General features: G+C 40.8%; 1 protein-coding gene across 2 annotated transcripts in view; it reads left to right on the forward strand.

Annotated features, from left to right (window-relative positions):
* The window catches only part of LOC133623684 (angiopoietin-related protein 1), a 120,672-nt gene that overhangs the window by 84,897 nt on the left and 21,256 nt on the right, over positions 1-14,519 (forward strand). For both annotated transcript variants that reach the window (XM_072916290.1, XM_061986975.2), the window contains one exon: positions 3,342-3,557. In XM_072916290.1, coding sequence (XP_072772391.1) covers positions 3,342-3,557 — 216 coding nt within the window. The remainder of the gene's footprint in view (positions 1-3,341; positions 3,558-14,519) is intronic.

Consider the following 14,519-nt stretch of genomic DNA (forward strand, 5'->3'; position numbering starts at 1 on the left):
AAAGATTCAAATATAAAGAATATCCATCCATCCATCCATTTTCTACCGCTTGTCCCTTTTGGAGTCGCGGGGGGTGCTGGAGCCTATCTCAGCTGCATTCGGGCGGAAGGCGGGGTACCCCCTGGACAAGTCGCCACCTCAATAATTAACACTAAATGTACATAAGGTTCAATAGAGTGCATGTAAGAACATAAATGTAAAGTCCAGTGAAAAATACGGAATGCATTTTGTACTAGCACAGACCTGGGCAAATGAAGGCCCGGGGGCCACATGCGGCCCGTTACTTTTCAATCTGGCCCGCCAGACATTCCCAAATAATTTTTCAGATATTTAAGATGGAAAGTGTAGCTGCCATTATGATGTGCAGTGATGTTTTCTAATGACCGTAAGTCCTGAACTATACAAAGTATTTCAATGGTTGGAATCTCAATCAATCAATCAATCAATGTTTATTTATATAGCCCTAAATCACAAGTGTCTCAAAGGACTGCACAAGCCATAACGACATTTGCGGTACAGAGCCCACATAAGGGCAAGGAAAAACTCACCATGAGAATGACTATGAGATACCTTGGAGAGGACCACAGATGTGGGTAACCCCCCCCCCCCTCTAGGGGGAGACCGGATGCAATGGACGTCGAGTGGGTCTGACATAATATTGTGAAAGTCCAGTCCATAGTGGATCTAACATAATAGTGAGAGTCCAGTCCATAGTGGATCTAACATAATAGTGAGAGTCCAGTCCATAGTGGATCTAACATAATAGTGAGAGTCCAGTCTATAGTGGATCTAACATAATAGTGTGAGAGTCCAGTCCATAGTGGATCTAACATAATAGCGTGAGAGTCCAGTCCATAGTGGATCTAACATAATAGTGAGAGTCCAGTCCATAGTGGATCTAACATAATAGTGAGAGTCCAGTCCATAGTGGATCTAACATAATAGTGAGAGTCCAGTCCATAGTGGATCTAACATAATAGTGACAGTCCAGTCCATAGTGGATCCAACATAATAGAGTCCAGTCCATAGTGGATCTAACATAATAGTGAGAGTCCAGTCCATAGTGGATCTAACATAATAGTGAGAGTCCAGTCCATAGTGGATCCAACATAATAGTGAGAGTCCAGTCCATAGTGGATCTAACATAATAGTGAGAGTCCAGTTCATAGTGGGGCCAGCAGGAGACCATCCCGAGCGGAGACGGGTCAGCAGCGCAGAGATGTCCCCAACCGATGCACAGGCGAGCGGTCCACCCCGGGTCCCGACTCTGGACAGCCAGCACTTCATCCATGGCCACCGGACCTGTGTCCCCCCCTCCACAAAGGAGAGGGGGGCAGAGAAGAAAAGAAAAGAAACGGCAGATCAACTGGTCTAAAAGGGGGGTCTATTTAAAGGCTAAAGTATACAAATGAGTTTTAAGATGGGACTTAAATGCTTCTACTGAGGAATGTGAATTAGTGCAGGAATGAATCTGCACTTTTGCACGATATACTAGTTACTATGGTAATCTAATTAGTTAGTATGGTAATCTAAGTCACAGCAGCTCAGACGAGGCACCAAGCAGTGTGGGTGGTGAGCGTTTCCACAGAGCGTTTCCACAGAGTGTTTCCAGAGCGGCCAGCCTGAAATGCGGGTGTCAGGAACAGACGTGGAAGGAGATTTTTACAGCAAAGTTGTAAAGCTTAGTGATATATCAGATTGTAGGTGGGTTTATTTTTTACCCTTCGCGTTCATATTTTGCTGTTTTTGTTGCATTTCGCTTTATTGAAACATTTGTGGATGGAGGGGTGGGTGACGTTCATATGTTGTCAATATAACTTTGATTTAAAGTTAGTATTATTTGCGGATGATACAACAGCGTTTTGTTCAGGAGAGAACACAGAAGATAATACAAATAATAACAGAAGAAATGAACAAATTAAAAAGATGGTTTGACAAAAACAGACTATCGTTAAATCTCAGTCAAACTAAAATAATGCTATTTGGTAACAGTAGAAGAGAAAGTCAAACACAAATACAAATAGACGGAATAGAAATTGAAAGAGTAAATGAAACCAAATTTCTAGGTATAATGATTGATGATAAATTGAACTGGAAATCTCATGTAAAAAATATACAACATAAAGTAGCAAGAAACACGTCAATAATGAACAATTAAAACATGTTGTAGACCAAAAATCACTTCATATTCTCTACTGCTCACTAGTGTTACATATCTGAGTTATTGTGTAGAAATATGGGGAAATAATTACAAAAGTACACTTCATTCACTAACTGTGTTACAAAAAAGATCAGTTAGAATAATACATCATGTTGGATATAGAGAACACACAAATCATTTATTTATTGAATCGAAAATACTGAATTTCCACGACATAGTGAATTTGCAAACAGCTAAAATTATACACAAAGTAAACTATAACCTGCTAGCCAAGAATATACAACAATTATTCTCAACAAAAGAGGAGGAATATAATCTTAGAGAAAAATGTAATTTAAAACATTTGTACACATGTACAACACTTAAGACCTTCAGTATATCAGTATGTGGAATTAAATGATGGAATGGATTAAGCAAAGCAATCAAACAATGTACTAATATGATCCACTTCAAGAAACTCTTCAAACTTAAAGTGTTTACAAAGTACAAAGAAGAAGAACCATGATAAACATTCTGAATGTATTTCATCCTTCCATTCTTTCATTCTCAAAATAATCTCATATGAAATATGACTTACTTCACCAATTATTATTTATTTATTTATTTTTATTGTGATTACTTATGGAGTATATTGTGAATAAATTGAGAACAGGAAGTGAACAAAAGTTTTAGCAACTGTTAAGTAAAAGAAAAGGGGTAGGATTAAATAAGCTTTGCTTCTTCCTACTTCTTTTCCAACATGTTGAAAATAGAAACTGGAAATTGTGATGTATCATGTTGTATGCTTGCATGTTCCAAATAAACTCAAACTCAATATTCAGTATTTTATCGTTCATAGTTAATATTGTAAACCCCACATTCTTTATTTTCATGTACATTCTGGGTGTCCCATTCAGTAAAACAAATTTAAAATTCCATTCCGTTTTTTAAGTCGGCCTGTCATAACGTTTTTATAGTGAGGTTTTGTATTAGTGTTCCTAAAAATAGATGTACCGGCCCCCAGAAAAAAATTCTCTAAATTTGGCCACCCGAGTCAAAATAATCGCCCAGGCCTGTACTAGCATATACTTTATGCACATTGCTTGCATACCAAATAGAATAAAAGCAACCCAAACCAGCAGCTTGTTCAATCTGATGTTGAAGACCAGCTTCCATAACCCTGCTAACGTCACCGTAACAGGTCATGGAGGACGGCATGTGCCGCCTGGTCGCCACGCTGCCCCAGCTGGACGAGCAGCGGTGCCCTGACATGTTCCGCTGCACGGACGAGGTGTCCTACTGGCTGCACGAGAACGAGGAGAGGAAGCAGCAGATCGTGGCCTTGAAGGAGACCATCTCGGAGCTGCAGGAGGAGCTGAGGAACCACCGTCATCGCATCAAGGTCTTCGAGCTGCAGGTAGTTTGGAGTTGAGGCGGTGTTGACAGGGTTGTCAGTCATATTATTTTATAGGCCGTCTGCTGGATAGCGTACTATTATTATTGTGATGTCTCTCCCCCCGCCTACTACTAACATGTCCTTGACCTAGCTAACTTAACAGGATTAGGCCTTCTCGTCCACCACGTGTTGCCTCATGCGCCATGATCCATTGAGCCAATAGAGACGGCCAAAGGTGGAGTCATGTGATATGGATGTCGTGCACGAGGCCTCGGGCTGTGCAGCAATTAGGGATGTATACCGTGAACAAGTATTTTTTGGCACCGGTTAAAGGGGAACATTATCACCAGACCTATGTAAGCGTCAATATATACCTTGATGTTGCAGAAAAAATTAAACGCCTTTCTAGTATTCGCTCTCGGAGCGATGACGTCACATCGGGAAGCAATCCGCCATTTTCTCAAACACCGAGTCAAATCAGCTCTGTTATTTTCCGTTTTTTCGACTGTTTTCCGTACCTTGGAGACATCATGCCTCGTCGGTGTGTTGTCGGAGGGTGTAACAACACGAACCGTTGCACCAGTGGCCCAAAGATGCGAAAGTGGCAAGAAATTGGACGTTTGTTCCGCACACTTTGCCGACGAAAGCTATGCTACGACAGAGATGGCAAGAATGTGTGGATATCCTGCGACACTCAAAGCAGATGCATTTCCAACGATAAAGTCAAAGAAATCTGCCGCCAGACCCCCATTGAATCTGCCGGAGTGTGTGAGCAATTCAGGGACAAAGGACCTCGGTAGCACGGCAAGCAATGGCGGCAGTTTGTTCCCGCAGACGAGCGAGCTAAACCCCCTGGATGTCTTGGCTCACACCGTCCCTTAAACTGGACGGATCAGCTTTCAGGAAAAGAGCGCGGATGAGGGTATGTCTACAGAATATATTAATTGATGAAAATTGGGCTGTCTGCACTCTCAAAGTGCATGTTGTTGCCAAGTGTATTTCATATGCTGTAAACCTAGTTCATAGTTGTTAGTTTCCTTTAATGCCAAACAAACACATACCAATCGTTGGTTAGAAGGCGATCGCCGAATTCGTCGTCACTTTCTCCCGTGTCGTTTTCGTCGGTTTCGCTTGCATACGGTTCAAACCGATATGGCTCAATAGCTTCAGTTTCTTCTTCAATTTGGTTTTCGCTACCTGCCTCCACACTACAACCATCCGTTTCAATACATGCGTAATCTGTTGAATCGCTTAAGCCGCTGAAATCCGAGTCTGAATCCGAGCTAATGTCGCTATAGCTTGCTGTTCTTTCCGCCATGTTTGTTTGTGTTGGCTTCACTATGTGACGTCACAGGAAAATGGACGGGTGTATATAACGATGGTTAAAATCAGGCACTTTGAAGCTTTTTTTAGGGATATTGCGTGATGGGTAAAATTTTGAAAAAAACTTCGAAAAATATAATAAGCCACTGGGAACTGATTTTTAATGGTTTTAACCCTTCTGAAATTGTGATAATGTTCCCCTTTAATAATCGGGTCGGTCCATCTGGGCCGTTAAGATTCTGAACAAATGATACAGCTATTGGTATTTTTTATTAATCCAGCTGACCGTGGTTAATTATGACACGCTTTCACATTCACTTCAGCTGCTACAAAAATAAAGTCAGCTTGGAATACAGGGTTTCCACAGGTCTTTATGAAGAGTTACAAAACCCAAAACCAGAGAAGTTGTCACGTTGTGTAATTCGTAAATAAAAACCAAATACAATGATTTGCAAATAATTTTCAACTTGTATTCAATTGAATAGACTGCAAAGACAAGATATTTCATATTCTAACTGAGAAACTTCTTTTTTTTTTTTTGCAAATAATCATTAACTTCATTAACAGCAACACATTGCAACAAAGGATGATATAATTTTATGCACATTTTTTCCAAATAAAAAAACTGACATAAGTAAGTAAAAAAAAAGCATCACAAAGGTTGAAATAAAAATGTAAAAAACATGGCATGTTTGTTGGTTTTATTTTTGACTGACATTTATTCAGAGATCTGAGCAAAAAAAAAATTAAACCAACATTTTGTTTTAAACTTCTAACTCACTGAGGGCTTTTTCGTCCTGGCTCTACTACTGCTGGGCTAAAATGATTTCCCAGGGTATTGTTGATACAGTATAGGAGTGAATTTAAAATGAAAATATAAAAAATTAACATGGAAAAAAAAAACTCCTGGGGAAACAAATTATTCCATTCGGAGTAACACAAATAAAGTTAAGGCCAAAAATACAGCTAAAAATGACCGGAAAGGAAGAAGTCCCTACTGCACTGTAAGGGTTAAAAAAAAAAAAAAAAACCAGTGAAGTTGACATGTTGTGTAAATGTAAATAAAAACAGAATACAATGATTTGCAAATCATTTTCAACTTATATTCAATTGAATAGACTGCAAAGACAAGATATTTAATGTTCGAACTGAGAAACATAATTTTTTTTGCAAATAATCATTAACTTAGAATTTAATGACAACACATTGCACAGGGGCATTTTTACCACTGTGTTACATGGCTTTTCCTTTTAACAATACTCAGTAAACGTTTGGTAGACCAATTTATGAAGCTTTTCATGTGGAATTCTTTCCCATTCTTGCTTGATGTACAGCTTAAGTTGTTCAACAGTCCGGGGGTCTCCGTTGTGCTATTTTAGAGGCTTCATAATGAGCCACACATTTTCAATGGGAGACAGGTCTGGACTACAGGCAGGCCAGTCTAGTACCCGCACTCTTTTACTATGAAGCCACGTTGATGTAACACGTGGCTTGGCATTGTCTTGCTGAAATAAGCAGGGGCGTCCATGGTAACGTTGCTTGGATGGCAACATATGTTGCTCCAAAACCTGTATGTACCTTTCAGCACTAATGGCGCCTTCACAGATGTGTAAGTTACCCATGTCTTGGGCACTAATACACCCCCATACCATCACACATGCTGGCTTTTGAACTTTGCGCCTATAACAATCCGGATGGTTCTTTTCCTCTTTTGGTCCGGAGGACACGACGTCCACAGTTTCCAAAAACAATTTGAAATGTGGACTCGTCAGACCACAGAACACTTTTCCACTTTGTATCAGTCCATCTTAGATGAGCTCAGGCCCAGCGAAGCCGACGGCGTTTCTGGGTGTTGTTGATAAACGGTTTTCGCCTTGCATAGGAGAGTTTTAACTTGCACTTACAGATGTAGCTACCAACTGTAGTTACTGACAGTGGGTTTCTGAAGTGTTCCTGAGCCCATGTGGTGATATCCTTTACACACTGATGTCGCTTGTTGATGCAGTACAGCCTGAGGGATCGAAGGTCACGGGCTTAGCTGCTTACGTGCAGTGATTTCTCCAGATTCTCTGAACCCTTTGATGATATTACGGACCGTAGTTGGTGAAATCCCTAAATTCCTTGCAATAGCTGGTTGAGAAAGGTTTTTCTTAAACTGTTCAACAATTTGCTCACGCATTCGTTGACAAAGTGGTGACCCTCGCCCCATCCTTGTTTGTGAATGACTGAGCATTTCATGGAATCTACTTTTATACCCAATCATGGCACCCACCTGTTCCCAATTTGCCTGTTCACCTGTGGGATGTTCCAAATAAGTGTTTGATGAGCATTCCTCAACTTTATCAGTATTTATTGCCACCTTTCCCAACTTCTTTGTCACGTGTTGCTGGCATCAAATTCTAAAGTTAATGATTATTTGCACAAAAAAAAATGTTTATCAGTTTGAACATCAAATATGTTGTCTTTGTAGCATATTCAACTGAATATGGGTTGAAAAGGATTTGCAAATCATTATATTCCGTTTATATTTACATCTAACACAATTTCCCAACTCATATGGAAACGGGGTTTGTATAAAGGTATATATGTATATAAAGGTATATACAGTATAGGCGTAATATGATCAAACTTTCTTGTTCTTGTCAAAAGTCTAGCAGCCGCATTTTGTACCAACTGTAATCTTTTAATGCTAGACATAGGGAGACCTGAAAATAATAGGTTACAGTAATGGAGACGAGACGTAATTAACGCATGAATGAGCTCAGTGGACAAAATAGAATGAATTTTAGCGATATTACGGAGATGAAAGAAGGCCGTTTTAGTAACACTCTTAATGTGTGACTCAAACGAGAGAGTTGGGTCGAAAATAATACCCAGATTCTTTACCGAGTCGCCTTGTGTAATTGTTTGGTTGTCAAATGTTAAGGTGGTATTATTAAATAGATGTCGGTGTCTAGCAGGACCGATAATCAGCATTTCCGTTTTCTTGGCGTTGAGTTGCAAAAAGTTAGGCCCACACCTGTCCCACAGGTGTGGGCCATAGTGGCTCAATGCCGCCTCACCGTGGGTCTTTTGTTCTGGTATTTGGTAAAGCTAAAAGGCCGGTGCCAGAGGACCATATGATATATTTGATGATATATCATGTAAAAGCTCTGTGTTCTTCAGATGAATGCCCTTCTTACAGTCGTGGTCAAAAGTTTACATACACTTGTAAAGAACATCATGTCATGGCTGTCTTGAGTTTACAATCATTTCTACAACTCTTATTTTTTTGTGATAGAGTGATTGGAGCACATACTTGCTGGTCACAAAAAACATTAATGGAGTTTGGTTCTTTTATGAATTTATTATGGGTCTACTGAAAATGTGCTGGGTCAAAAGTATACATACAGCAATGTTAAAGGCCTACTGAAATGCGATTTTCTTATTCAAACGGGGATAGCAGGTCCATTCTATGTGTCATACTTGATCATTTCGCGATATTGCCATATTTTTGATGAAAGGATTTAGTAGAGAACATCGACGATAAAGTTCGCAACTTTTGGTCGCTGATAAAAAAGCCTTGCCTGTACCGGAAGTAGCAGACGAGTAGCGTGACGTCACAGGTTGTGGAGCTCCTCACATCTGCACATTGTTTACAATCATGGCCACCAGCAGCGAGAGCGATTCGGACCGAGAAAGCGACGATTTCCCCATTAATTTGAGCGAGGATGAAAGATTTGTGGATGAGGAAAAGTGAGAGTGAAGGACTAGAGGGCAGTGGGAGCGATTCAGATAGGGAAGATGCTGTGAGAGGCGGGTGGGAGCTGATATTCAGCTGGGAATGACTAAAACAGTAAATAAACACAAGACATATATATACTCTATTAGCCACAACACAACCAGGCTTATATTTAATATGCCACAAATTAATCCCGCATAACAAACACCTCCCCCCTCCCGCCAATACAACTCAAACACCTGCACAACACACTCAATCCCACAGCCCAAAGTACCGTTCACCTCCCCAAAGTTCATACAGCACATACATTTCCCCAAAGTCCCCAAAGTTACGTACGTGACATGCACATAGCGGCACGCACGTACGGGCAAGCGATCAAATGTTTGGAAGCGTACTCACGGTACCGTGTCTGCGTATCCAACTCAAAGTCCTCCTGGTAAGAGTCTCTGTTGTCCCAGTTCTCCACAGGCCAAAGGTAAAGCTTGACTGTCATCTTCCGGGAATGTAAACAATGAAACACCGGCTGTGTTTGTGTTGCTGCAGCCGGTCCGCAATACACCGCTTCCCACCTACAGCTTTCTTCTTTGCTGTCGCCATTGTTCATTGAACAAATTGCAAAAGATTCACCAACACAGATGTCCAGAAAACTGTGGAATTTTGCGATGAAAACAGACGACTTAGTAGCTGGCCACCGTGCTGTCCCAAAATGTCCACCACAATCCGTGACATCATGCGCTGACGTCATCATACCGAGACGTTTTCAGCAGGATATTTCGCGCAAAATTTAAAATTGCACTTTAGTAAGCTAACCCGGCCGTATTGGCATGTGTTGCAATGTTAAGATTTCATCATTGATATATAAACTATCAGACTGCGTGGTCGGTAGTAGTGGCTTTCAGTTGGCCTTTACTTGGCAAGTTTCACTGCAATAAGGCGCTTTTGGTAGCCATCCACAAGCTTTTGCTTTTTGACCACTCCTCTTGACAAAATTGGTGCAGTTCAGCTAAATTTGTTGGTTTTCTGACATGGACTTGTTTCTTCAGCATTGTCCATACGTTTAAATCAGGACTTTGGGAAGGCCATTCTAAAACCTTCATTCCAGCCTGATTTAGCCATTTCTTTACCACTTTTGACGTGTGTTTGGGGTCATTGTCCTGTTGGAACACCCAACTGCACCCAAGACCCAACCTCCGGGTGTCATGATCCGTGGCCGGATCATGTTTTGTTTAGTTATGTTCTGTTAGTTTTGGACTCCCTTTGTTCCTGTTTTGTGCACTTCTGGGTTTGTTTTGGTTACCATGGGTACTAATTGGTTTCAGCTGCCTCTGATTAGTGTTCATCACGTTCACCTGCTGTTGAGCACTAACCAGAGAGCTATTTATTCGCGTTGCTCGCCACACTCGGTCTGGCTTCATTGTTTGTTCCACGCAACAAGTTACGTTGGTCATTCCTGTGATTCTTGACTCTTGTTCCTGCACTAAGCTTCGCCATAGCTTCCCATGCTATCCGCCCGCTTTTCTGTTTATTCTTGTTTTTGTTCTTCTTGTATCTACGGTGTATGATTTATGAGAATCATCGCCTACCTTCACGCTTTCGTCCAGAGTTGTCCGACCTCGCATAGAGATGTGACCCCAACGTAACACCGGGCTGATGATTTTAGGTTGAATTTGGAGGTAATCCTCCTTAATTCTTTGTCCCATTTACTCTCTGTAAAGCACCAGTTCCATTGGCAGCAAAACAGGCCCAGAGCATAATACTACCACCACCATGCTTGACGGTAGGAGTGGTGTTCCTGGTGATTAAAGCCCCCCACCTTTCCTCCTCCAAACATATTGCTGGGTATTGTGGTCAAACAGCTCAATTTTTGTTTCATCTGACCACAGAACTTTCCTCTAGAACAGGGGTCGGCAACCCGCGGCTCTAGAGCCGCATGCGGCTCTTTAGCGCCGCCCTAGTGGCTCTCTGGAGCTTTTTCAAAAATGTATGAAAAATGGAAAAAGATGAGGGGGAAAAATATATTTTTTGTTTTAATATGGTTTCTGTAGGAGGACAAACATGACACAAACCTCCCTAATTGTTATAAAGCACACTGTTTATATTAAACATGCGTCACTGATTTCGAGTATTTGGCGAGCGCCGTTTTGTCCTACTAATTATGGCGGTCCTTGAACTCACCGTAGTTTGTTTACATGTATAACTTTCTCCGACTTTCTAGGACGTGTTTTATGCCACTTCTTTTTCTGTCTCATTTTGTCCACCAAACTTTTAAAGTTGTGCATGAATGCACAAAGGTGAGTTTTGTTGATCTTATTGACTTGTGTGGAGTGCTAATCAGACATATTTGGTCACTGCATGACTGCAAGCTAATCGATGCTAACATGCTATTTAGGCTAGCTATATGTACATATTGCATCATTATGCCTCGTTTGTAGCTATATTTGAGGTAATTTAGTTTCTTTTAAGTCCTTAATTCAATTTATATCTCATGACACACTATCTCTATGTAATATGGCTTTTAATTTTTTGCGGCTCCAGACAGATTTGTTTTTGTATTTTTGGTCCAATATGGCTCTTTCAACATTTTGGGTTGCCGACCCCTGCACTAGAAGGTCTTATCTTTGTCCATGTGATGTCAGATGAAACAAAAATGTCCAGCTGAGTTTAATTGTAATGAATACAAAAACTATGATGGATCTGTGCGCTCTTTACAAGATGATGACATAACTGCATTGCACCTTGCACTGCACATATAGTTGACTTGTTAAAAAGCGGATGTTTCTAAAAGACTTCCCTGCTGTGAGATGTTACATGATGTTGCTTGTGTACAACCTCTTGTTGTCATGATCCGTGGTCCGGATTTTGTGTTTTCTGTTCGTTTTGGACTCCTTTAGTTCCTGTTTGTGCACCTCTGAGTTGTTACCATGGCTACGTATTATTTTCACCTGCCTCTTGTGTTCGGGACGCTCACCTGTTGTTAATCAAGAGACATTATTTAAGCCTGCATTTGCCAGTCAGTCGGTCTGGCTTCTTTGTTTGCATCACCCTCCTGTTATGTAAGTTTTGCTTGTCTCCTAACTAGGGATGTCCCGATCCAGGTTTTTGCACTTCCGATCCGATACCGATATTGTTTTTGCATTTTCGATCCTATACCGATACTGACCGATACTGGCCTATCCGAGCATGTATTAAAGTTTAAAGTTATTTAGCCTACTTAGTTGTCAGAATCATGTTGAAAAGGGTTTTAGTACTCTTGATAACAACTAGCCAGCTGAATTAGGGGAGTTTGAATAATACACAATGGTTGGTAACAAGAAACTGACCTGTTTATTCAAGGATAAACACAAAATAGACAAAATTATACATGACAAACAGAAATGGCATCATTGAAACTAGGGCTGGGCGATATGGCCTTTTTTTACTATTGCGATATTTTAAGGCCATATTGCAATACACAATATATATCTCGATATTTTGCCTTAGCCTTGAATGAACACTTGATGCATATAATCACAGCAGTATGATGATTCTATGTGTTTTGATTGATTGACTGAGACTTTTATTAGTAGGTTGCACAGTGAAGTACATATTCCGTACAATTGACCACTAAATGGTAACACCCGGATAAGTTTTTCAACTTGTTTAAGTCAGGATTCATGATACAGATATATACTATCAGATATATACTATCATCATAATACAGTCATCACACAAGATAATCACATTGAATTATTTACATTATTTATAATCCAGGGTGTGGAGGGGGGCGCCGGATGTAAGTGTCAAAAAGACAGCCAAAAGAGTTTGATATGAGAATAAATCTAAAGTTAAAATATAGGGTAGAAATGCACCCATTTGCAGGAAGTGTAGTCTTGATTTTCAACATTTTCTTTCAAGGCTTGCATGTCTACATTAAAACATTCTTCTTCATACTGCATTAATATATGCTACTTTTAAACTTTCATCCGGAGAAGGAAATCACAACTAAAAAAATCACTAATTTTTTCATACGGTGTTGATGTGGAAATTCTTGCCTCGGCATTTTGATGGTGTGGACGTGTGGCACCGAATGGAGATAAGCGTCTCGACAGACGTCACAATATTTGAACAATGATGACGAAAACTGTTTTCTCTGTCGTGTCCGTGTGTCGAAAATTGTTATGCGCTTATTTTTTTATTTGATTTTGTGCGTGGCATAGATTTGCTATGCGCAGAGGACGCTTAAACATTGCGCAATTGCACAGGCGAGCACCTTAGAGGGAGCGTTGCTCGCACGGCTGCGCTAGCATCACCGCTAACGTTAGCCATGCTGCTACCTCTCTGCTCGGGGAGGACGTATACGTATGTGACGTATGACGTGACGTATGACGTGACAGTATGTGACGTGTGTAAGAAGGTTCGCTTGCTGTCTGTGAGAGGGAGACACAGAAAAGAGTGAGAAGAGCCTGTCGTGTAATGCCAGCAGCTAAAAGCAACTGCGTGAGAATCCACAGACCTGTGGATGTGTTGAAGGTGTGCTGGAAAATGCGGAATGGAAATTACGGAGCAGCAGAAAAGTGGAATGTATTATTTAAATCGGTGCGTTGGAAAACACGGACCGGAGTTTTTTTTTAAACTGGATCTGGATCGGCATTTTCCCATGCCTTGCCGATACGCAATTTTTGGCAAATATCGGCAGCCGATCTGATCCAAATATCGGATCGGGACATCCCTACTCCTAACCCATGCTAAGTGTCTAGCTTCAAGTGCGATCAGCACCTTGTTCCGTCGGTTTGTTTTCTCTTTTGTGTACCTCTTTGATTTGTTCAAGATTAAATCATGTTCCTACCTGCAAGTCCTGTCCGGAGTCATCCGTTTGCATCCCGGGAGAACGAACCGCGTAGTAAGCTGCGACCCACACGTAACACTTGTGCTAAGTAAAATGGTAATAACAATGTTTGTTGTTCACATCTTTCTTTACACCAATTACACTTAATACGGATAAGAGTACCAGTGAATACCAGGATCGATAAGTAATATCGATATTGGTATCGATGCAATCCCTAGCAGTGTTTTGCAGAGGTGGGACCAAGTCATTGTTTTGCAAGTCACAAGTAAGTCTCAAGTCTTTGCCCTCAAGTCCGAGTCAAGTCCTGAGTCAAGACAGGCAAGCCCCGAGTCAAGTCCAAAGTCAAGACTGGAAAGTCTCAAGTCAAGTCCTAAGTCCTGCATTTTGAGTTTCGAGTCCTTTCAAGTCCTTTTAACCACAGACTAATATATTAACACAGATTGTGTATTCTTTTCAAACGCTGCATTTATTTATTAAAACAAGTGCATTTTATATTGCAGGAAAGAAAATTGTGCTGACATTGCACTTTATAATAGCACTATTAACCAGTCATTTTAAACATTAACTCATTCCTTTACAGAACAAACACATTGAAAAATAAAGTGCAAATGTACTTATTTGTACAAAAGTGTTAACATTGAAAAAACATGACATATACGTGAACATAACAAAAAAGTTGTACTTTTTATATGTCAGGGCCCTATGCTGCATTGCATTTGCAAAAGACCAAATTAGCCAAGAGTCTGTCAGTCATTTGTGCACGATGGGGGCGTAGTATGATGCCACCATGGCTGAAAACTCGCTCCACTGGAGCACTGGAGGCAGGCACTGCCAAGACTCTCATGGCCACTCGGAACAGTGAAGGAAGAGTCTTCATGTTCAATGCCCAGAACAAAAGGGGGGGGAGAGTTTTTTTGGGTTGGTGCACTACTTGTAAGTGTATCTTGTGTTTTTTATGTTGATTTAATTAAAAAAAGAAAAAATATATATATATATTTCTTGTGCGGCCCGATACCAATCGATCCACGGACCAGTACCGGGCCGCGGCCCGGTGGTTGGGGACCACTGAGGTAAACAACCAACAGTATGTCAGAAAGCTAGCTAAAACGGTACA

This window comes from Nerophis lumbriciformis, linkage group LG26 (genome assembly GCF_033978685.3).
Source record: "Nerophis lumbriciformis linkage group LG26, RoL_Nlum_v2.1, whole genome shotgun sequence".
In the NCBI taxonomy this organism is placed as follows: domain Eukaryota; kingdom Metazoa; phylum Chordata; class Actinopteri; order Syngnathiformes; family Syngnathidae; genus Nerophis; species Nerophis lumbriciformis.